This window comes from Hyaena hyaena, unplaced genomic scaffold (assembly GCF_003009895.1).
Source record: "Hyaena hyaena isolate Hyena2069 unplaced genomic scaffold, ASM300989v1 scaffold_71, whole genome shotgun sequence".
In the NCBI taxonomy this organism is placed as follows: domain Eukaryota; kingdom Metazoa; phylum Chordata; class Mammalia; order Carnivora; family Hyaenidae; genus Hyaena; species Hyaena hyaena.
The window spans coordinates 703,573-727,941 of record NW_024080704.1 but is presented as its reverse complement, the minus strand read 5'-3'; the positions used below and the strand labels follow the sequence as shown (position 1 = coordinate 727,941).

Here is a 24,369-nt window from a genome sequence, read left to right as displayed (position 1 = left end):
TGAGACCTCCCAGGTGGCAGCTGCTTCCCCCAGACAGGTAAGGCAACCCTGCCGGCCACGCCGGGATGGACACAACTTGGACGGGCGGGACAGTAGGTGTGGGAGAGAACGGGACAAGGGCGCCTGCTTCTTGCCGGCAGCCTGGGGCTTCCTGTAGCTCCTTGGAGCGGCTGTGGGAGAGAGGCTTGGCACTCTGGAGCTTCTGGAAAGAGCAGGGAGCCCAGTGTGGCTGCCCGAGCCTCCAAGGAAAGAACTGTACAGGCTCCACTCCAGGCTGCTGCTCTTTCAGACTCGCACCTGCCGCTGGCTCCCACCTGACTTCAGGCGTCAACCATTCCGGACTGCCCTGAATGGGGAGGTTCTGGAAACACCGGGCTCTTAGATTGAAAGCTTGGATACTCCCGGACAAGCTGGGACTGGCTGGTCACCCTCACCTCACTCTGCCTCCCCCTTCCCTTACCTCACCCCATCTCTTCGCACATTTGTTCCTTTTTTTTTTTAATATTTTTATTTATTTCTAGGAGAGAGAGAGAGAGTGTGTGTGAGCAGGGGAAGGTCAGAGAGAGAGGGAGACACAGACTCTGAAATAGGCTCCAGGCTCTGAGTTGGCAGTCAGCACAGAGCCCGACGCGGGGCTCGAACCCACGAACCGCGAGATCATGACCTAAGCGAAAGTCGGACGCTTAACCGACTAAGCCACCCAGGCGCCCCTGCACATTTGTTCCTCATGTGAAATGGTTTCCTTCTTTGTGCTGTCATTCCCCCTGACACTTCTGGGGCCTCAGGGCTGCTGGATCCTAGGGTGTGAGCCACAGCCATCAGGAATTGAATGGGTAAAGGGAGTGACAGACAGGGGGCTGGTGAGGCAGGGCCCTTTTTGGCCCCAGTCCATGCTCCCCAGCCACCCTAGCATGCACCTCTGTCCCCAGGTCTGGTCCTCTGGCTTTACTAGTCACCGTGGCCCCATTCAGCTGAAATGGGGGGAAAAGAGGCGGGAGCCAAGTCCAGACCAGGGTCCCGGGACACACTGCCCACCCCTTCCCAGAAAGCCTGCAAAGGCATTCTCAGGGCTGCGAGGGACAGAGTCCCAGGCTGGGATGCTGGGTGTGTCCTCTCTCCCTGCTCTCATGGGCCTGGGGAAGCAGGAGGGTGTCCTGGGCTTCAGGACCTGCCATACCCCTGTCCAGCTCAGACCCGCACGACTGGGGACTGAGAGCTGGGGTGACAGCACCCCGCAGGACAACGTGGCAGCAGGTAAGAATTGAAAGGTGGGACCTGGATGGAGCAGGAGCCCCACCTCCCACGAGGACTCCAACAGGGTCCCCCCCTTCCGTCCCACAGTTCCGTCTTTAAGCTTTGTGAATATTCTTGAGCACCTACTATGGGGGCTACGCAGACAAACTGTCTAGGTCCTCAGCCTCGGAGACCTGAGACTCACAAACAGATCCTTTCATCGCCATGTGGTCAGGGCGCCAAGAGAGACACAGGTCTGGGATGCCTTGGTGCCCTCGAGGAGGGGGCCTCGTCTAGCCTGAGGATTCTGGAGGGTCTCCTGGAGGAAATGAGACCTAAACTGAGTCCAGAGGATCATGTAGGTGTTAGCCATGTGAAGATAGGTGGGGAGGCCATTGGTAAAGGGAAGCACGGGAGGAAGGACATGGCGGGGAGCGGGAAGCTGGCTGGGGACAGAGCAAGCCAGCAGTTGGCATCACTAGAAGGCAGCTGTGAACAGAGAGAAGGAGGGGTTGTGGCAGGGGGCAGACTGGAGAGAGGTTCCGGTGGACAGAGGGGCAGGAGAGGTGGGGGTCCAGGGTGTCGCACACATAGCTGACTCTGGGGTCTGGGAGTAACGGTGCCCTTCCTCAAGTTGGGGACGGAGACTACTGGCGGTCAGGAGTGAGGGGGGCAGCCAGCAAACTCAAGTTGAGGGAGAAGGCAGCACATATCCAACCCTGGGGCCATGCTGTGAGTGTCGGTCGGAGTGAGGAACCCATATCCCTCCCATCAGGTCCAGAGAGACAGCTTCTCTGGGAAGAACCCTCTAGGGGTGGGGGGGAGGGGTAGGCAGAGGTGTCTGCTCTGACCAGCATGGATAGGAGCAGCAGCAGGGAAGGGTCTGTGGGAGACCCTCGCACTATGAGCTCACCTCTCAGGGCCACCCTTCTCAGGATCCCCTTCCCCCCACTCCTGGCCCAGTGGAGACTCCCACCTTCCCAGTCCAGGCTAGAGGTTCCAAAGCTACGGGAAGGAGCATGCTGGCCTTTACAAGTCCCTGCTCACCCAAATGGCCACTCATCTGATGGGCAGGAAGTGTCTTCTACTGTCTGCCCTCCATTCCTCTTGCTGCTCACTCCTAAAACTCAGAGCATGTCCCTAGAGATCATCTAGGTGACCGCCCCCCATTTCATAGATGAAGAAACAGGGCTTATGTTCATACAGCTAGTGGGTGTCAAAGAGTCTGTCTCGGAGAAAGGAAGATGCAGACCAAGGTGGCAAATGAAATAACACAGAAAACATATTTCTCCTTTGTACCCAGACTGGTCCTACTGACCCAGGTGTCCCGGGAGCCCTGGGGTCTCTGTGGGTTGAGAAATACCTCGTGAAGGGGCCATGGCTGACAGGGCATCAGAGAGGGCCCAGGCACAAGGGGCTCCTGAAGGCACACTGAAAGTGACCAGATGTGGCCCTGATCTGCTGGAGGGGCCGCTAATCAGAGGCTGGGCGGGGAGACCTTACCTCAAACTCCAGAATGCCAGGAAGAGAGGTCACCCCTCAGGAGTCAGAAGAGGGAGTTTCCCAGCAGTAAAGTAAAACAGGTCATTGTTCCAAGAGGTGATTCAGAGTCAAGGTGCCACAAGAGATTAGATAGCGAGGTTTCAGGTTGACAGTGTGTGAGGCCTGACCCCCGAGCCACACGACCTTTCATTCATTGTTCATCAGTTCAAGAAGCCTTCTGGGAGGGCAGCTCTGTGCCAGGCTGGGTGGAAGGCTCAGAGGGGAATGGGGGTGGCCTCCAGCCTGATAGGGAGAGGCAGGAAACCAGGGATGAGAATCACGGGGGACAAGTCTGTCTCTGCCCTCACTCATATCAGAATCTCTGGAAGTTTTAAAAGCACCCATGCTGTGCTCCCAAAAGTCAGAAAATAAAATACTCAGTGCCTGGGCCCCACCCAGCCTAATTAAATCAGAATCCCTCGGGATAGAGCTGAGCTGTAGCAAAACGTTGGTATCATTAGAAAGCTCCCTAGGTGATTCTGATGAGCAGCTGGAGTGGAGAACGGAGCTACAGGTGAAAACGGAAAGAGCCATAAAGGAAGCTTGGCGAGGGGAGGTTTCTTTCAGCTCAGTGGCTGGAGGCTGGTTCACACTGGAGAGTTCATTCATCCACCCACCCATCCATTCTTCCATCTACTCACTCAGCAAAGTGCCCAAATGGTTTTAGATGCTGGGGATTCAGTATTGAGCCAACAAACACAGTCCCTGCCTTTGTGGGGTCTGTATCTTGGGGGCCACCAGAATGGTGACTGAGGGGTGTTTGGGGGAGAGCTACAAAGGAACACAAAGCCACTGCACATACTTTTTCTACTGGGCAAAATACACATAGGATTTACCATTTTGACCACTTTATACAATTCAGTGGTATCCCGTGTGTCCACAACGTTGTCCAGCCATCAGCACGGTCTAGTTCCAGAATTCTTTCATCATCCAGATGGAAACTCTATACCCACTAATAGGTGTCTCCCCTGACCCATCCCTGCAGCCCAACGACCACTGCCCCACTTGCTATGTGTACGGATTGGCAGGTTCTGGATGGTTCGTGAAAATGGATCATCAATTCATGGCCTTCTGTGTGTGGTTCCTTTCACCACACATAACGTATTCAAGGGGAATTTGTGCTGCAATGTGTGTTCGCCGTTCATTCCTTTTTATGGCTGAATAATATTCCATTGTGAGGATCTATATCTATATCTATATCTATATCTATATCTATATCTATATCTATATATCTATATCTGCCTTTTGTTGATCTGCCTTAAGTTGAATAACCTTTTGGTTATTATGAGTAGAGCTGCTATGAATTTCAAGTTCTAGTTTTTGTTCGAACACTTGTCTTTTCTTTGGGTACATACCCTCATTCTTTGCTTTCCTTTTTAAACATTTTTTTAAAACTTGGGGGCACGTGGGTGGCTCAGTCAGTCAAGCTCAGGTTCAGCTCAGGTCATGATTTCACTGTGCATGAGTTTGAGTCCCACATCAGGCTCTCTGCTGTCAACTCAGAGCCTGCTTGGGTCCTCTGCCTCCCTCTCTTTCTGCACCTCCCCAGCTCGTGTTCTCCATCTCAAAAAGAGAAATAAACATTAAAATTTTTTCTAATTAAAAAATTTTTTTATTTTGGAGAGAGAGCACAAGCGGGAGAGAGGCCAGAGAGAGAGAGAGAGAGAGAGAGAGAATGTTAAGCAGGCTCTATGCTGAGTGTGGAGCCCAACATGGGGATTGATCCCAAGACTCTGGAGTCATGACCTAAGCTGAAATCAAGAATTGGACGCTCAACTGACTGAGCCATCCAGGCACTCACCCAGCTTTTCTTTCTTTCTTTTCTTTTTTTTCTTTCTTTCTTTCTGTTTTTTTCTTTTTTGAGTCTGTATGATTTTTTTTCCCAGTCAGCATGGCTTTGATAAAAAAAATTTTCAAAAAGAAAATTGTTTGGGGCTAAAAAACAAGGGCCTTAAATGGAAAGCTAAAGAGTGAGGGCTTTATTCAGTAGGCAATAGGGAGGGTAGGGGATTTGAGCAACAGAGTGACAAGATCAGAGTTGGATGGGAAGACTGGCGGCTGGGCCCTTGGCCAATCAGAGCCCAGGGTGGAGCGCCAGCCCCTCCCTTTCCCAAGTCCCTGGGCCTCCTGGTGGTGTTGGGAGCTCTCCAGGGCTGGGCTGGAAGGGCAGCTCCTGCAACCCAGGGAGCTCCCAGCTCCTCAATCTTTGTTCCCACGTCTCCCTCCCCTAGGTTCCTCACCATGACCACACTGAGCACCCAAGTCAAAGGCTCCCTCAACGTCACCACCCCTGGGGTGCAGATATGGAGGATAGAGGTGAGTGGGGGTGTGTGGGCAGGCTCTGCAGGCTGGGATGGAGGGAGGGAAGGAGGGAGCCTCTGTCCTCAAATCCCGCCCTCTGATGTAGTCCAGGGCAGCCCTTCCGAGCTCCTTCCTTCCCTTAGGCCATGAAGATGGTTCCTGTTCCTCCCAACACCTTCGGCAACTTCTTCGATGGTGACTGCTACATAGTCCTGGCTGTGAGTGGGGACGGGTGCCCCAGGGGCCGAGCAGACAGCAAAGCCCAGTGTGGCATCAGGGGGGAAAGTTGAGGCTGGGGGCAGTCAGGAGGGCTGGCTGGGCTTTACCCCTAGACAGTATTCACTGAGCGTGCCCAGGTGCCCAGCCTTTCGTAGTTCTGCAAGGTCAGAGATATGAGGCTCTTGGTCACTGAGCTCCCCCACCTGAGGTGAACATCTTTGAATGTACAGTCTCGGGGACGCTCTGAGCCAGCAAGATGCATAGTCCCCTTCATATCGCCTCCTTGGTTTTTGCCACATCCTGTACTGTTACTGCCTTTGCGTCTTTCCCTACATGGAATCACTTTTAAAATTTAAATCTATTGATTAAAAACATAGCTCTGCATCATTACCATAAATGGAAAGCAGTGTCTCACATCACAAGCAGAAAGCAGCTATACAATTTTTACACAATCATGTCCTATGTACATTTGTATACCACCTAAGCACCTCTTAGGCCTGTGATGGTCCGTGCACATCACTTTGGAAAATGCTGCTAGGTGCAGCCCACTTATTTCCAAGATGAGGTGACCAAGACCCAGAGGGAAAGCCACTTGTCTCAGGCCTCAGAGAGTCTGGGGCAGAGCTGGGGCCATTACCAGACCATGCAAAGCAGGGAGGCGGGGAGAGGGCTATGGGAGCCCAGGGCCTCAGGCACACCGCCCCTCCTCTCTCCCTAGATCCACAAGACGGGCAGCGGTCTGTCCTATGACATCCACTACTGGATTGGCCTGGCCTCATCCCAGGACGAGCAAGGGGCGGCTGCCATCTACACCACACAGATGGACGACTACCTGAAGGGCCGGGCCGTCCAGCACCGCGAGCTCCAGGGCAACGAGAGTGAGGCTTTCCGAGGCTACTTCAAGCAGGGCCTCGTGTATGGAGGGGTGCACTGCTGGCGGGGAGTGGGGCCTGAGCTGGCCGGGGGAGCCTGAGGCTGGCAGGGGGCTGTGAGGGGGATCCCCAATGGGGTTTTGGTGATTTTTGTTCTTTCCACTTCCCCACCCTCATTTCTGCTGCTGCCGTGTCCTTGGTCTTCATCCCTCCGAGTGTCTTTGGCGGCCCCAGGGGCCTTTCTGCAATGGTGCACCATGGAGTTTTGTAAATCGACCCCTGTCTGAATGTTCTGAAGAGCTCAGTGCCAAAGAAGGCCTTCCAGGGCATCACGGTCAAGTCTTCCATTTGGCCAACGGGCAAATAACTGCTCCTCCATCCTCTAAAGCAGGACTTTCCCACTAAAACCCCAGATATCTAGCTTTTCTTGAAAAGTCTGAAGCTCTGGCCCTCTGGGCTTTTCCCATGGAAACACACAGTCAAGAGCCATGTTGCTACTGACCAGTAGGATAGGCCAGAAGCTCTCCGGTTAGCCATAGTCCCCCACCCCTCCCTTTTGTCTTCTTCTTCTTCTTCCCACACTTCTGGCAACAGTCCACCCCTTTGGGTATTTGAGCTGGCACCTCTCCTGACTTAGTGTGCTTGGGCTGCCCTAACAAAATACTGTAGAATGAGTAGCTTAAACAACAAAAATTAATTTTCTCACAGTTCTGGAGGTTGGGAAGTTCAAGATCAAGGTGCCAGCTGATTTGGTTGCTGGTGAGAGTCCACTTCCTGGCTTGTAGACGGCCACCTTCTCACTATGTCCTCGCATGGTGAAGAAAGTGAGCAAGCTCTCTGATGTCTCTTCCTATGAGGACACTAACCTCATCATGGGGGCCCCACCCTCAGGACCTCATCTAAACTGTATCATGGGGCGCCTGGGGGGCTCAGTTGGTTTGGCCTCTGACTCCGGCTCAGGTCATGATCTCATGGTTTGTGGATTCAAGCCCACGTGGGGCTCTGTGCTGACAGCTCAGAGCCTGGAGCCTGCTTCGGATTCTGTGTCTCCCTCTCTTTCTACCCCTCCCCCACTTCCTCTCTCTCTCTCTTTCAAAAATAAACATTAAAAAAAAACTGTATCAAAATCTATTACCTCTCAAAGGCACCATCTCCAAATACTACCACACTGGAGTTAAGGCTTCCATACATGAGTTTGGCACGGGACACAATTCGGTCCACAGCATCTCTCCTCTTCCCTTCCACTGTGGTTCCCGTCCTCGGGGACCCCATCCTTCCACATTTGCACATTACCGTGCACCCTTCTTAGTGGGCCTATCAACAGGGCAGGGACTAGGAGGCAGTAAATGAGGCATCTAGGGTGAAAACTGTAAGGAGGCTGAGGAAGCCCGTGCACATGTTGGCAAAAGACTGATATCACACTTGCATGACCCTGAGAGTGGTCTTGGAGTGGGCTCCTGAGATACCTCACGCACCTCACCCTCATCCCAGCCACAGCCCTCAGGTGGCCCCAGTGGCAGGGGGCACCCAGGCTCTGTCACCCCTCCCAGACCACTCCCTTGGGTCAGCTCCTTCTCTTCACAGGATCCGGAAGGGAGGTGTGGCTTCTGGCATGAAGCACGTGGAGACCAACTCCTACCAGGTCCAGCGGCTGCTGCATGTCAAGGGCAAGAGGAACGTGGTGGCCGGAGAGGTGGGCATCGGCCAGGGCCCTGGGGTGGCGGGCAGAGGCCTGGGAGGGGTGAGGGCAGGCAGGAGGTGGGGAAGACATGATGGACTGCGGAACGTACCTGAGTGGAGGCCGCTCCTCCCCTCTGGCACACCAGGTGGAGATGTCTTGGAAGAGTTTCAACCGTGGGGATGTTTTTCTCCTGGACCTGGGGAAGCTTATCATCCAGTGGAACGGGCCGGAGAGTAACCGCATGGAGAGACTAAGGGTAAGCCCTGCCCGTGCGCCCCCCGCCCTGCTTCCCAACCCCACCCTGCCCTCACCTGCCCCTGCACACCCCTCCTACCAATCAAACTCACCAGACTTCTGTCCCCCCCAACCAGCCCCGCGCCTCCAGGTCTCGGCCAACCGGCCTGGATAGGGTGTTGGAAGGTAGATCGGGATGCAGGGAGCCCTGTGGCCACCTGGGGGTTTGGGAGGGGGCGCCCTGGCCCCTCGGACAGGAAGTGGGGAGCCACATACATCACATGTGGGTGATGGGGCTGAGGAGAGAGGGGCGTTGGGCCTGAGCCACCATGGAGTGGATGGAGTCCCGTTGCCTGAAGTGAGAAAAACCAGGAGCAACAGATGCGGGGAGGAACTCGAGTTCAGTTTGGGGCATCTTAAAATGGGACTATCGTGGATGACATGAGATGACAGCAGAGAGCTGGGCTGGAGACAGAAATATGGCCTCAGTCTGCAGAGGCCCTGGGGCTGGGGCTGAAATGCTGGTACCCAGAGGTACGTGGCCACTGGGCTGAGGAAGGGGACCAGGGTGTGTGTGAGTGTGCATGCACATGTGGGCGCACGAGGAAGGGTGCTGCATGTGTGTGTCTCTGTGTGAGCACATGTGGGCTGTCCACCCTGGGTGTGTGTGCGTGTGTGTGAGGTGTGTGAGCCCATGTGCACACACGTGTGTGTGAGTGCACGTGCAAGTTCGCTTGGGGCCAAAAAGACTGAGCACTATGATAGCCAGGGCTCAGCTCTTGTCCAAAACTGGGAAATAAATCACAAATTTCAAGCGCACCCCAAACACTGTCCTGCCACTGAGAAACTTGCTTTCCCAATGGGGTTCACTTGGTTTCACACACGCACCTTAAAAGCCTGGTCGCCCCACTCACAAGGGTAAGGGCAGGGCAGGCGCCTCTTGGGGCCGCCGCAGGGTGGCTTGGGCTTTCCCCGCATGGTTTGAGGTGGCAGATGCCAGCCTTCATGGGTCACCGGGGTCTCCCTGCAGGGCATGACCCTGGCCAAGGAGATCCGAGACCGGGAGCGAGGTGGGCGCACTTATGTGGGCGTGGTGGACGGCGAGAACGAGAAGGCGACCCCGAAGCTGATGGAGATCATGAACCACGTGCTGGGCCAGCGGAAGGAGCTGAAGGCCGCGGTGCCTGACAAGGTGGTGGAGCCGGCACTCAAGGCCGCCCTCAAGTTGTATCAGTGAGTGTCCAGCTGGGCTCTTTGTGGGCATGGGAGCTCCCTGGGGGCAGGGCACCTGGGTGATGGCTGTGGGATCCCTCGCTCATCTTTGCTGTGCCCTTTGTCCCACAGCGTGTCTGACTCAGAGGGAAAGCTGGTGGTTAAAGAAATCGCCACGAGGCCACTCACCCAAAACCTGCTCAGTCATGAGGTAAGAGAGTCTGGAGACCCCTAGCCCCACCTCCTGTCCCCCTGCACCCAGTCCACTCTCCCCCATGCAGGTGAAGTGCCAGGGGCCTGGGCTGGCCTGTGGGAAGGAGCCAGTTTTGTGCCCCGTCCCTACCCTCAGGCTCTCCCCTGGGTCTTTCTCTCCCACCTCTAGGACTGTTACATCCTGGACCAGGGGGGCCTGAAGATCTACGTGTGGAAGGGGAAGAATTCCAACGCCCAGGAGAAGACGGAGGCCATGAATCAGGCACTGGTGAGCATGGGTCGGCGGGGGGAAGGGGAGAGAAGCAGATACAGCAGGGAGAGAGAAGGGGGATGAGACTGGGTGTCCCACCAGGCAGAGCTCTTCAAAGTTCTGGGCCCAGCCCAGCTCAAGTGCTGAGGCTCTGCTCTGGAGCCTTCTTGGGGGGTCGCAGCAAGGCACCAGGGGCCCACCAACAGGCAACCTGGGGGCCTCCTCAGGATGTGACCTCCCACCTCAAGCTCAGTTCAGAAAAGGAGGGAGAAATGGAGGCTGACCTTTCTACAAGAGGGGATTGGGTCAGCAGGGGGTTGGAGCTAAGTGAGAGTTTGAGGTCATTACTGGGGCTGGAGTCAATAACGCTAGATGGCTTGGGGTCAGCATTAGAATGGGAATCGGGTTCAAGGTTGGAGATAGCAGCTAGGGATTGGGGGCAGAACTGAGGTAGGGTCAAGTTTGAGGTCTCATTTGGTTTTGGGGTTGAGGCCAGAGCAGGCCTTAGCTTTGGGGTCAACATTGGAACTGGGGGTTGGGTTCTAGTTAGGCTTGGGACCAAGGGTAGGCTTGTGGTTGGGTCTGGTTGGGGTTAGAGCCAGGCTTTGCACGTGGGGGCTCTGGGGGTTCGGAGAGGGACACACACACCCAGCCTCTGCTCTCTCTTCCAGAACTTTATCAAAGCGAAGCAGTACCCGCCGAACACACAGGTGGAGGTGCAGAACGATGGGGCCGAGTCCGCTGTCTTTCAGCAGCTCTTCCAGAAGTGGACACTGCCTAATCAGACTTCGGGCCTGGGCAAAATCCACAACTTGGGCGCCGTGGGTGAGTGCTGGCCCGAGGCAGGGTGGGGCTGGGAGCTGGAGTGGGGCTCGGAGAGCATCCGTGCCTGCCTCCTGTCCTTCTCAGACGCGCCTCTGCCATGCGCACTTTTGCCCTGGCTCTGGGCTCCCGAATAGGGTGGGGATGCAAGGGCACATGGGTAAATTTGGAGCTGTCACAAAAAGGGAGCTGAGAAGCACCTGTCTTTCCTTTGGAATGGGGCTAAGTCTCCCTGGAAACCGGACGGCTTCAGTCTCTCACCAGACAATAGTTGCCGAAGGCAAGCTCAGTGCCAGGCACCTGCAGGAGGAAAAAGGGTTGCCCCTCTCCTCTGGGAGCCCCTGGAGAAGCCAGAGTCTTAGGGGTGGGAGACAGGGTTTCACATTGTAACTGCCACTCTCTAGCTCCGTGACCTCTCTCGTCTTGGTTTCCTCATCTGTTAAATGGATCTAAGAATTATAGCTATCAGGGCTGTTGGGAAGACCTGGGGACCTCAGTTTGTGACAGCCGATGTTGTGATCCCCCCTCCCTCCAGCCAAAGTGGAGCAGGTGAAGTTCGATGCCATGTCCATGCACGTCCAGCCTCAGGTGGCTGCCCAGAAGAAGATGGTAGACGATGGCAGTGGGGAGGTGCAGGTATGGTGAGGGTGGGGAAAGTGGGTGTTGGGTGGGGGGGTGGCCGGCGGAGCCTGTGCTGGACCTCACACCAACCTGGCACTGGCCCCAGGTATGGCGCATTGAGAACCTGGAGCTGGTGCCGGTGGATTCCAAGTGGATAGGCCACTTCTACGGGGGTGACTGCTACCTGCTACTCTACACCTACCTTGTCGGGGAGAAGCCGCACTACCTGCTCTACATCTGGCAGGTCAGGCCTCACCCCTCCCTGCCCAGAGCACAGCCAGCTCGGCTCCCACTCTGCTCTGCCCCTACCAAGTGGCCATCACCCTTGAGCTGAATACTTCTAGTGATGGGGGGGCTCACCCTGTTTCCATCCTGGGACTGCTTTGGCTGTGAGATCCCACTGGCACGGAGTACCCCCATGTACAACCCTTTCTCCTCTGAGTTCTCAGAGCCTCCTAATTTCCATGGCTTCTCGCACATTCCCTTCATCTGGGCTTCTGTGTCCAGATGTGAGCGAGCAGGGAGACGCTTGGGTACTGGGGGTAGTGGTATGGTAGCCATGTTTCCCCCAGGAAGAAGAGGAGGTCTGGGGTTAAGGCCGGGGTTGCAGAGGAGCTAGGGGTGGCGGGGGTGTTTCTGGGAAAGGATAAGGCATGGGGCTGGGATCAAACAGTCTGGCTCAGATTGGGTTAGGGCTGTGTCCAGGGTGGGATTTGGTTGGGTGGACAGTTGGGTTTGGGGCCAGGTGAGACTCAGGGATGGAGGTGTGGCCACAGCAGGGGACGGGATCAGAACTGGAGCTGACTTCACCCCACTCCTCCGTCGTGCTCGTCCCCAGGGTAGCCAGGCCAGCCAGGATGAAATAGCAGCCTCTGCCTATCAAGCCGTCAGCCTGGACCAGAAGTACAACAATGAACTGGTCCAGATCCGGGTCCCGATGGGCAAGGAGCCACTGCACCTCATGGCCATCTTCAAGGGACAGATGGTGGTCTACCAGGTGTGATTGCCGGCCCGAGACAGTCCCCGCATTTGCGGTGGGGTGGGCGTCAGATGTGGGAGGGGACCTGGGGGCGTGGGACTGGAGGCGAAGGGCAATCTTCATGGGGGAGGACTGTCTGAGGCCCCATCAGCTATGTGGTGCTGGCGATAGAAACAACCAGCTGGCACTTTAAGAACACGGAATGAGTACGCAACATGTGCAAGTGCCATTTCTCTGCTCACCCCATCTTTCTGGATCCTCTACATGAGAAAGGAAGTTCTTGTGGCTAGATTTGTCCAAATGATGAGCCTGTCCAAACTGCACTGGTGCGTTCCAATATAACGGAATAGATACCTCCCGCATTCATTTAAGCGATCACCTGTTTGTTGAGCACCTATGAAGTCTGCGGCCCTCTGCTAAGGGTCAAGGCTGGAGAAGGCCGTGCATTGCTGTTTACGGTCCTGTAGGGAGAGCAGTGAACTCACAGCCCGAGGTGCTGTGTGCTAAAATGCCAGAAACACAAGTTGAGTTCACAGGAGAGTGTGAATATAGTAATCTGGGATAGGCAGGGAGTTCATGGTAGAAAGGGGGGTTGGAGGTCTTGACATCAGGGTCAGAGCGGAAGGGCTCAGCAGAGGTAAACTGAGGTCATGTAGTACAGGAGGCACAGCAAAGACAAAGGTCCAGAGGAGGGGACCCATGGGACAGTGAGAAGCCTGGCCGAGCCCAATGGGAGGGTTTGGAGAGAGCAGAGTGGGTCTGGAAGGGTAGTTGGCACCTGCATCATGTGGGGCCTTCAAAGGCTAGGCTGAGGAGCTGGGTCTAGTCTATAAGCAGTGGGGAGCCACTGAGGATTTCTGAGCAAGGGAGTGCCATGACCAAAGCAACGTTTTGGAAAGGTTACTCTGGTGATGGTGAATCAGAGGACCTGGGGATGGGCAGACCCCACCACTGCCCCCAGCCTCTCTTCCGCTCTGTTTTCTGGGCCCTTCTTGAATCTTCCATTGTCTGTACTAAGTTGCTCCCACCTCTTTCTCTCTCTGCCGTCTCCCCACACCCTGCAGGGAGGCACCTCGAGAGCCAACAACTCGGAGCCTGTGCCCTCCACACGGCTGTTCCAGGTCCAGGGAAGTAGCGCAAACAACACCAAGGCCTTTGAGGTCCCAGCCCGGGCCAGCTCCCTCAACTCCAATGACGTCTTCATCCTTAAGACCCAGTCCTGCTGCTACCTGTGGTGTGGGAAGGTGTGTGCAGGGCCCGGTGGCTTCCCCCTCTTCAAGTGGGTCTTAGGGGTCCCCCGGCCTCAGAGAGCCTCGGGCCGAGTAGGTCCTTCTTGTTAATTTCCTAGCCAGTCTCCCTTCTCTGCAGCTCTGGGTCTGGCCACCCTCACATTTTCTGCCTTTGTGACTGGGTCAGTCTCTTTCATTCTCTTTCTCTCTGGCCACCCCTGTCTGTCTCAGTGTTGGTCTGTCTTTGTGCCTGAGCTCTCTCTCACCATCTCTGTTTCTGTCGCTGCCTCTCCATTTATCTCAGCCTCCTGGATTCCTTCCCCTGCCCTGTAAGGACTATGTAGACTCCTGTCCCCTCTGCCATTCTTTGGAGTGTCAGACAGAGGACGGGTGCTCATGGGGCCCTGGTCCAGGCAGGAGAGCCCTCTCGGACGCTGGATCTCTGTGCCAGTGAAGGTGGTGGAAGGGTGGGGGTAGACGTGGCACTAGAGATCGTCTCCCCCAACACAGCTGACCCCCTTTCCCCAGGGCTGTAGCGGGGATGAGCGGGAGATGGCCAAGATGGTTGCTAACATCATCTCCCGGACGGACAAGCAAGTGGTGGTCGAAGGGCAGGAGCCGGACAACTTCTGGATGGCCCTGGGTGGAAAGGCTCCCTATGCCAACTCCAAGAGGTAGCTACGGGGTCCCTCTGCCTCCCGCTCACCTTCTGAGGCTGGTGGGCCTCCCAGCATCTCCATCCCATGGCCCAGAGCCCGCAGCAAGCATGAATCGAGGACTCTGTGTACCGGGTCCCCAAGGCTGCAAGATGAGTAAAGGGCAGCCCATGCCCTCAGAGCCTCTTGAGCACAGGAGTGTCTGTGTGGGTGTGCTTCAGGCCTGGAGGGGGTGTCTTCTTGGCAAAGGGAGTTCACGGCCATAGAAAGCAACTCAAAGAGAGGGGCAGGCCTTGCCCTTTGGGAAGAAGATGCCAGAGCCCTGCCCTTTAGCGCTGACACAGGACCTGGATGCTGAGAAGCCCCAGCTGTGAACACTCTTTTAAATGGTTTTTCTGAAGAATACCCATGATCCACTATTCCCCGGTTCAGAAGCAAAAGGTCATGTACTGCAGAAGTGGTAGGAGGGCACGGAGGAAGGATGGCAGAAAGAATTTCCCAGGGGGCCCACAGAAGAGCCTCGGGAATGGGTGTCCTAGAAAGGCAGCGGGGATTTCTCCCTTGGAGCACTCTTAGACTCTTGGGAGGAGGGGCTTTTTGTGTGAGCAGAAAAAAGAATATTTTCCTAGAAGTCAGGTTTTCCACGTCAGGGTTCTGTGTCCTCTATTCTTTGCCCCGACCTTCTTCTTGCCAATACACTTTTCTCTCCACCCCGCAGACTGCAGGAGGAAACCCTGGCCATCACCCCCCGGCTCTTTGAATGTTCCAACCAGAGTGGGCGTTTCCTGGCCACAGAAGTCCCTGACTTCAATCAGGATGACTTGGAAGAGGATGATGTGTTCCTGCTAGATGTCTGGGACCAGGTAGGATGGAGGCCTGGGGACCTCCCTTCCCACCATCTCAATCTCTGGAGCCAAGAAATAGTGGCTTAATGGATAGGCTCCTTCATTCATCCTTCCTGGGAGTAGCAGTATCCACAACAAGAGCCTAAGGAAGAAGGGGGCAGGTAGAGAGGAATGTGCCCAATGGGGCTGCAGGGCAGAATGTATTTTCCCAAAGTCCAGTTTTTTTTTTTCATGGGGCAAAAGCATGTCTATGGCTCTGGGGAGGCTGGGAGTCACACCTTGGCAGAACATACCTGCACAGGACATCTGTCCAACCTCTTCATTTCCCAGATGCAGAGTCAAGGCCAGATGGGGCCTGCCCTAGGTCACTCAGCTCCACCGTTGGTCATCGGAGCCTGGGTGAACCGAGGAGGAGCCCTGTGGGCCAGGGAGGACAGAACTCTGACTCTCCTGAGCTCCGGATTCTCCACAGGTCTTCTTCTGGATCGGGAAGCATGCCAGGGAGGATGAGAAGAAAGCCGCAGCCGTCACGGTGCAGGAATACCTCAAGACCCACCCCAGCGGCCGTGACCCTGAGACCCCCATCATTGTGGTGAAGCAGGGATACGAGCCCCCTACCTTCACAGGCTGGTTCCTGGCTTGGGATCCCTTCAAGTGGAGTGTAAGTGGCCAGACCACCCTGATCCTTACAGCCTGGCACATCCTCCTCCTGAGGGCCGCTCACGGTACCCCACAGGGCAGGGCAGACTCTCGGGCTTCTCTGTTCAATGAGGGGGCCTAGAATAAAAACCAAGGCTGCATAAAACCACTAAGCCCCCTGGTGACGGAGAGGGAAGAAAGGCTATCAAAAATCCAGGATCAGTTCAGTGCCTTATGGATCAGGTGTAGCTCAAAGCTGTTGGACATTATTGGTAAGAGCCGTACTGGCTGTTTAAACTTAAATTAATGGCAGTTACACAAAATTAAAGATTCGGTTGCTCAGTAGCCACAAGCTAAGTGCTTCATAGCCCCAAGTGGCTGGTGCCTTTCCTATTGGACAGCACAGAAAAAGGACATTTCCATCATCACAGAAACTTCTCTGGGATGATGTTGGTGGATCCTTAAGCCAGGTGAAATGAAACATGCCAGTTCTCAAGGACGGACAAGTATCTTCCCAGCACCGAATTCTAAGCAAAATGGGTCACGCATACGGACCTTATGTGAGGGATAGGGAGTCAGACTTCACAGGATTTTCCTGAACTGGCCGCACATAGAAGCAGAGGGTAGGTCCTCAGAATGGAAGGTTTTCTGCAGGAAGGAGGAAGGAGGAAGGCTAAGGCGGAGAGTGTCTGCTAAAGTGGCAAAACAGATGAGTTTAGGGAACCAGAACTTAGATTAATTTCCTCAAATACATTTCCCCAAATACATGTTTTTTGAAAGCATTCGTTCAGTGGCTGATGGGCTGACTTTAGTCTTGAGGATAGATTAAACAGACCTCAAGGCTGCAAATCTAGATGCCAGAACGTTTTTCTTTTTTTATGAGCAGCAGCCAAAAGTTTTTTAGAGCATAAGATCAGAAAGGAAGAATAGTAGGAAAGCTCTCTTTACAGAGAGGGGATATTCAAAAGTGAATGCCCTGACTACAGATGAGAGTCCTTGTTTTATAAGGTTCTGGTCACTCCCCACCTCCCTTCCCCCTTGTTCCTTCTCGGGTCCTACTCTTACTGGCTGGAGAACTCCAGGTGCTGTGTTGTCCAGTCCTGACCGGCCCGATTCCACTGTGTGAGGGGTGCTCTGTGGCCATATCATTCCTTGTGGGTCATATGTTTTGTGGTCTATTAGTCACCTTTAGTCAGATTCCTGAGGGGAGACTGAGGGGGAGTATGTGGTGTCTGATACACTCTTAAGAGGAACCTTATGCCTGAGCAGGGGTAGATGCCTAAACTTCTAAAATTTATTATCAGTGTCCCACACCTCTGGCGGCCTCCCCTCCCTCTGGTCTGAGCTGGCTTCTCTCAGACTCACGTGTGCGTTCACTCCTTCATTCAGCATAACTACAGTCAGGATACGCATGCTTGCTGCCAGGCCCTGGGGATCTGGAGACGGGGGTTCTCATAGAACCAAGGTCACTTCTAACTCCCTTTGCCCTTCAGCAGCAGGGAACCCCCCGCCTGGGCCCAGGCTCTGGGAGGAGCCCTGCGGCTCTCCAGGGCCCCCATGTTCCCCAGAGCCTACAAGTTGTAGGCAGGTTTCCAAGGCTGCATGTGGCTGAGTGTGGCCTCCATCCCCACGTGGGGCTGAGCAGGGCCTCTTCTGACCATCAGCCCTTTGGGTGCCCATCCTCGCCATCCAGCCTCCTTTTTCAGGGTCCCCTCCTCCAGCCCCTAGCTGAGCCCCCTCTTCCCCTTCCCACCCCCCAAGCCTTAGACCAGCATTCTTTCAACTGAAGGAAAAAGTTCTTCCATCTCTGCTGAGAACCAGGTCTAACCTGTTATTTACTTTATGTGCAGAACACCAAATCCTATGAGGACCTGAAGGAGGAGCTTGGAAACTCCGGGGACTGGAGCCAGATTAGTGATGTGAGTATGGGGCAGGTGGCCGGCCGACGATGGTCAGCCCTGTGGGAGCTGAGAAGGCTCCAGAGAGGATACCAGCAGCCTGGGCTTTCCTTTCCACCATGCACCCCCTACCCATGCCCCACACTCCTTGTGGAAGTTCTTGCCGTTTAACGTCAAGGCCTCCAGCTGTTTTTTTTTTTTCCCTCTTCCATTTCCTAGTGAAGGGTCCCCGCATCTGATCATACATGAGTCTGGGATGGGAGCTGGGAGTGAGGGGTGGGGGCAGCTGATTAAAATGCAGATCCCAAAGTCCCACTCACTGCCCCAAATTCCGGCTTGTGGAATTGGGTTGAGACCCAGGAATATGCCTTTTCTAAACGAAGAGCCCAGGTGCTTTGATGCAGTTCGTCCACGAACTACACTTTGAGGAAGAATGGTTTCTCTGCTGTGGTCACCCTGGGATACAAAGTTCAGTCTCTGAGTTACATAACAGAAACGCATTTAGCCAGTCCGCTTGGGATAAGGAAATCTGAAAGCGAAACCTTTCCTTCGAGAAGTTCCCAGGCTTGCAGTGGTGCAGAGACCAAGCCGACTCTGCAAAAATGTGTCTAGAACATGAGAGCAATTTCACAAGCAGCTGGGGTAATCAGATAATGCACCTGGCTCCTCGGCCCCACCCGCAGGATGAGTGCCTCCTGACTCTCAATAAACCCATCTTGGTGGACTGACGGTGTGCGCGCTGTAAGGCATAGATAGGTCAAGGCTAAATGAATTTACTGATGGCAATTTCACAAACCCATTAGGAGATGGAGGGTCATAAATGTCCAAGGTAGGCCTCAAACATCTGTGAGAAGCCATGGAGAAGTTCCTAAGTCAAAGAACAAAATAACCATCTTGGACCAATCGGCTTTGGTTGGACACAATCAACCAACTTTCAGCTCATGGGTCCAATCAAATGGTGTGTTCTTATGAGGAGTGTGTATGGGTTGGGGGGTCACGGAAGACTTTGGGAAGGAGGTGCCCTAGAAGCAAGGTTGACTCCAGAGAGATAAGCAGCCTGAGAGGTAGCCCCAAACCAGCAGAATTAACCAGTGGTTTCCTTTTCTTCCTTTCCTTCTTTCCTTTTCTTCCCTAGGAGATCACAAACTTTAAACCGGATGTGTTCGATGCTAACACCAGCCTCGCTGTTGGGCCTCTACCCATCTTCCCCCTGGAGCAGCTGGTGAACAAGTCTGTGGAGGAGCTCCCTGAGGGTGTGGACCCCACTAGGAAGGAGGTAGGTCAGACTGGAAGAGGAGGGTGAAGAGACACGGCTTGCTGATTGCCCAAGGACACTAACTGAGCCGCAGATTGTGCCCTGCGGGTGACTGGGAGCTGGGGGGATCCCAGAGAACAAAACTAGATCTGGTCTCTGCCTTCATGTGAGGTGACATCTCAGTGGCGAGAGAGGGCTGCAAGGACCCTGATTATGCTGTTACTTAATTTCAGTGATGATAGGTGCCGCACAGGTGAGGTACAGGTGCCGTGAAAAGTATTCCAAAAGGAAACCTGATTTAGTCAGGGAAGAGTTCCTTCTGCAAGGTGGACAGGGATTATTCAGGCAAAAATGGATTATCCCTGGAGAAGGGAACAGCATACACGAAACCCAGAGGCAGGGAATAAGCACAGCGTGGGAGTGAAACTGCAAGGTGGCCAGAGTGGCTGTGGTGTGTGGAACTGGGGAGCGGCAGGCCAGGGGGCTGGGGGCCCAACCGAGCAGTGCCTGCTAGGTCACCTTAGGGAATGTGGTGTCTTTTTTTCTTAATATTTATTTCTAGGAGGGGGCAAGTAGGGGAGGAGCAGAGAGAGGGGGGCAGAGGATCTGAAGCGGGCTCTGCGCTGACAGGCACCCTGGGAATGTGGTGTCTTTTTAAAAAATGGACAGGAACCAAGATGGCTAAAGCAGGGGAGTAGCAGTTACGTTTGTGTTTTTTTTTTTTTTAATGTTTTTTATTTTTTTATTTCTGAGAGAGAGAGAGAGAGAGAGGGAGACAGCATGAGCAGGGGAGGGTCAGAGAGAGAGGGAGACACAGAACCTGAAGCAGGCTCCAGGCTCTGAGCTAGCGGCCAGCACAGAGCCCGACGTGGGGCTCGAACCCACAAACCGTGAGATCATGACCTGAGCCGAAGCTGGACGCCTAACCGACTGAGCCACCCAAGCTCCCCACGTTTGCGCTTTTTAAAAGATCACTAGAGGGGCGCCTGGGTGGCTCAGTTAAGCATACATCTGACTCTTGACTTCGGCTCAGGTCATGATCTCATAGTTTGTGAATTTGAGCCCTGTATCAGGCTCTGCGCTATGTTAGCGTGGAGCCTGCTTGGAATTTTCTCTCTCTTATTTATTTATTTATTCTAAAAAAAATTAGAAAAAGAAAGATCACTATATGGAAACCTGGCTGGCTCAGTTGGTAAGAGCATGTGACTCTTGATCTCAGGGTTGTAAATTTGACCCCATGTTAAATGGAGAGATTACTTAAATATAAAATCTTTATGATTTTTATGAGCCACCTGGGTGGCTCAGTCGGTTAAGGGTACGACTTCGGTTCAGGTCATGATCTCATGATTCGTGAGTTCGAGCCCCGCATCAGGCCCTCTGCTGTCAGTGCAGAGCCAGCTTCAGATCCTCTGTCCTCCTCTCTGCCCCTCCCCTACTCATGTGCCCATGTGTCTGCGCTCTCTCTCAAAAATAAATATTAAAAAAAATTAAAATCTTTAAAAAAGAAAAGTGAAGAATGGAAGGTGCAGAAGCAGCAGCCCGGGGCAGGCTGAGTATTGGGGGCAAGTCTACAATAGGTGGTGGCTGGGGAAGTAGAGGGAAGGAAGTGGTTTAGAGAAATATTTGGGAGGGAAAGTCAAGGACACTAGGTAATTACTGGATGAAGTGTGTGAGGGGCAGGGGGAGATTGTGTCATTTCCCAAGATAAAAAAACACTGGGTCAGACTGAGCTTAGAGGGGACAAGCATGAGTTGGGTGGTACCCGCACCCGGAAGACTTACGAGCTGATGCGTGTTTGGTGGGCAGGCAATTCAGAGGAGCCCCAGGGAGAGACTCACCAGCGCTCGCTGCCTCTGGTGGCTTCAGCTGCAGGCTGGCGCGGGTCACCTGTAGGGAGAGAGTACAGCAAGAAGAGCTTGTTAAAAATACATTTGACATTCATTCCCTCCATAGGAAGATCTAAAAAGAGACGGCAAATCTAGCTTGATGGGGTTATTGAGAGAAAATGTTCTCTGGGCATAATAAGCCACAAAGAAGTCTTAACAAATGAATTGAAGGGTCTATAGAAAAGAGATGCCTGACTTCTCCAAGAAGTCTGTTAGGGATTTGGGCCCGATAGACGTTTCAGTAGATTGTTCCCAGAGCATTTGTTATCCGGCCTCTCACCTTGGAGACTGTGTTCATGCATTCTCTCCCAGATCTGCCCCCCATCCGTGTCCTTGCTGTAAGAGTGGGAGGATCCTAATATATTTTCTGTAATAGTGATACTACGAATATTATTTGCCCAGCACCTGGTGCATAGAAAGTGCTCTGTAAATGTAACCTCCTATTTTCACTGCGTGCTCTACACCTGAGAAAACTGAAGTGCGGGGAAGTGACCTGCCTTATGTGACTGGCATAGCTACTTAGCAGCCAAGTCAAAGCAAGAACCAGGTCTTCGGAGCCCTGCTGTTACCCTCGTAACATCATGTGGCACAAAGTATTTCTAAAAGGAGAGGCAGCCAGTGTTATTGAACCAGGTGATTGATGGGAAGCTGGATGGATTGCAGATTTTGAATGGGACAAAGAGCATCAAGACAACCCTACCATGGTAGGCACAGTCCACAAAATCTAAGGTCCTTTTTAAAAAATCAGTTGTCTGTTGCTTTTTAAATCACGGGACTAACACACATTCTTGTGGGAGAGATATAGGTTCATTGTCAAGCGGGGAGAGTAGGAGAGGTCTTGAGGCCTCTCCGGCTGCGCCAAGCTCAGAAGGGGAGCCGGAGACAATGAACAGCGGGGAGGTGGGTCTGGCTGCAGGCAGTAGCAAGAGGAGAATCCGAGCGTTTAAGCACAAATGAGTAAACCGGAGAGAGGCGGATGTGGGTATGGGTGAGGCCAGTAATCAGCTGGCAGGACCACAGAGTCCAAGAACAGGACTAGCAGAAAGATGCAAGTCCACTGGGATGGGCAGCTGCTGCTACCAGCCTAGGGGTCAGAGTCCAGAAGTCCGGGCCAAGCTGCCGAGCCAGCCTGACTGGGGCCAGAGAGGGCGCCTGGAGCCACGGTGGTGAGGGCCCTGGAGTGGCGTTTGCTGCAAACCGGTTTGGGGTGCGCGGCTCTTCCCCATCCACTGAGGCCCAAAGTGTCCACCTCTACTCTCTTCCTCCCCGCCCGGGGGAGTGGGCAGGGCTCTCAGGAGCCGCGAGGAGAGAATGCCCAGAGGCGGGAGACAAACCTAGACAGGCTGGAGAACTGAGGCATCAGACCCACCTGAGGTCCATCTGTGGAGGTTTTCCAAGCTGTTCCATTAACGGCTCCCTGCAGGAGTGGAAACAACACTCTCCTGGGGTGGCGGGGTGGGGGTGGGGAGCTAAGATGGAAAAACAAAAACCAAAACCCCGCTCTCACCACCCTTCTACTCTCGGTGCCTGGGGAGCAGAGACGAAGGTTGGAGATGCTGTTTCATAGCAGCTTCAATCTGGGGTTCTCACGTGAGCGTGCCTGGATGGTACTTAGCTTGCCTTAAGCAGTATCACTATTACATTGTGTGAACTGGGAGCAACGGTCATTTCAGGCAACCTCCTCATCTTATGGAGAAAGATACATACATACCCCAGGCCTAGAAAGGTGTCTCCCAGTCATGATCTCCATGCCGAGAGTAAAAAGGTAGAATTATGCTATCTAACCTTCTAGACGCTTCATAGGACTGAAGAGGTCAGGGTACGTCATCCAAATGTTTTGTCTTCCACTCAAAACAGCCAGGTGTTGGGGCGCCTCAGTTGGCTAAGCGTCCAGCTTCGGCTCAGGTCATGGTCTCACGGTTCGTGGGTTCGAGCCCCGCGTGGGGCTCTGTGCTGGCCGCCAGCTCAGAGCCTGGAGTCTGCTTTAGATTCTGTGTCTCCCTCTCTCTCTCTGACCCTTCCCTGCTCACATTGTCTGTCTCTCTCTCAGAAATAAAAACATTTAAAAAATTAAAAAAAAAAAAAGCACACAAAAAAACCCAGCTAGGTGTTTTGGCAAGTGCCATGGCTGTTCATTTAAGTCAGACTGTTGCTCGCTCTGCCCATTGGGCTGGGGCGGCTGCCGGGCAAACTTGAGCCTGAACAAGGTAGGGTCCAGGAGGGCAAGCCCTCAAGGGCTAGAGGCTCCCGCCCGAAGAGCTGTGCCTCCCGCGGTAGAGACAAGTTGGTCTCCTAGCTCGGACCCGCGTAGATTCCCTTCTGTGGCTCATCTGCTTCCTCCGTGGGCCAGACTCACAGAGAGGAGTCCCCTCACTGTCTCACTGCTTAGTGAGACAGAGGCATAAGATCCTTTGTTTCTTATAAAAACATATGCCCCTTCATGTGTAATATTACCTTCACCCCCATAAAAGCAGTACCAAGAAGCAAATATCGGCCTTCAAAAAATTTCCCCCATTCTATAGCAAGGAAAACGAAGACGTTCCTCCAAGTTAGCTAATTCCCTAACCAAGCTAGGTTAAATGTCCTAATTCTTATTTCAGAGCTAGGGTCAAAAAAAAGGAGCTCAGTCTACTTCACCTTGAACATGTTCCAATTTCAGGGATCAAGCCTCTTGGACCTCAAAATGCCACCTGCCTCCTCCCATTTCTTTCCTGGTTCTCCTGACGTTGCCTGTATTTGCTCTTCATTTGATGGCCATCCCACACCTGTAAGACTCATCCAAGTAAACCCTGGGGAAGAGTGTGACCTTTGTCCTCTGCTTTCCCTCTCCTAGGAGCACCTGTCCACTGAGGACTTCACCAAGGCCTTGGGGATGACGCCCACTGCCTTCTCTGCCCTCCCTCTATGGAAGCAACAAAACCTCAAGAAACAAAAAGGCCTGTTTTGAGAAGCAGGGGTAGCTGCTAGTTGGAGCGCAGTACCCTGCCTTGCTTGGTCTGTTTTGATGACTGGGATGTGAGTCCTACACTAATTGCGGTGAAATTTTAGTTGCCTGTGAGCGGCCTTCTGTGGCACTGCCACTTTTATTGAGTAACCTACCTATTCTTGCAGAATGATGCCTCTGTAAAGACACTGTGATCCCAATTTCAGACATGAAGGGGATCACTGTTTCTATCCTCGGGTGTTGTATCACTTTTAGCCATCCTGTTCTAGAGCTTTCCCTTCTGAGAAGAGTAGACACTCCACAGGACGTCAGAATTCTGAGGAGCCACCCCTAGCTGTTCCTCTTGTGTGACAAACTTTTATCTATAGGAAATGGGCTGAAGCCTTATGCAGTTTTACAGCTTTCCCAGCGTAATGGCTTTTCCTTTTCACTTTCCTCACTGATTTAGGCGAGACAGTAAGGGGGACTTCCTCCTTTGCAAGAGGGGAATGGCCTGGGGAAAGGTCCCGTTAGGGAGTTTCACCACACTAGTGGGAACCCGGCGAGAGCAAGAGATCCACTGGGGCTGGAATCCAGGCTATCTCACCCCCCTCTTTGGTACAAATAAGGCAAAAGAGCTTAGCAGGCCAGTGCCGAGTTTACAAACTGTTATCCAGAACCTCTGTGAAGTGTCGCCAGCTCCTCAAATAATGAGAACTCGGTGCCGACCACAGTCACGTGCTGGTTTGCCCTTCCGTTTCCTTTAAGGTGTAATGGTGCTGCACGGAAATCCAAGTCAGAAGGCCAACAGAAAGGGATCTCACAACCTCAACAAATGATTAAGTGTCTGCAAGACCAT

At 53.7% G+C, this 24,369-nt stretch overlaps 1 protein-coding gene across 1 annotated transcript; it reads left to right on the top strand.

The window, feature by feature from the left end:
- VIL1 (villin 1) lies at positions 1-24,333 on the top strand. Its single transcript, XM_039233141.1, has 20 exons — positions 1-37; positions 5,007-5,091; positions 5,220-5,294; positions 6,014-6,210; positions 7,752-7,860; positions 7,994-8,104; positions 9,113-9,315; positions 9,427-9,505; positions 9,677-9,775; positions 10,429-10,582; positions 11,115-11,215; positions 11,307-11,444; positions 12,039-12,197; positions 13,244-13,423; positions 13,937-14,082; positions 14,783-14,927; positions 15,382-15,570; positions 17,399-17,467; positions 18,582-18,722; positions 23,421-24,333. Exons 2-20 carry the CDS (start codon positions 5,017-5,019, stop codon positions 23,532-23,534), a joined length of 2,484 nt encoding a protein of 827 aa, XP_039089072.1. The 5' UTR covers positions 1-37; positions 5,007-5,016; the 3' UTR covers positions 23,535-24,333.
- The last annotated feature ends 36 nt before the right edge of the window (positions 24,334-24,369 follow it).

Bases quoted from the DNA above. Each gene is read 5' to 3' on its own strand.
- VIL1 (XM_039233141.1), top strand. From the start codon at position 5,017: ATGACCACACTGAGCACCCAAGTCAAAGGCTCCCTCAACGTCACCACC. The intron at 11,445-12,038 runs GTCAGGCCTCAC...GCTCGTCCCCAG, and splicing joins ACCTGCTCTACATCTGGCAG to GGTAGCCAGGCCAGCCAGGA. The intron at 14,928-15,381 runs GTAGGATGGAGG...GATTCTCCACAG, and splicing joins TGCTAGATGTCTGGGACCAG to GTCTTCTTCTGGATCGGGAA.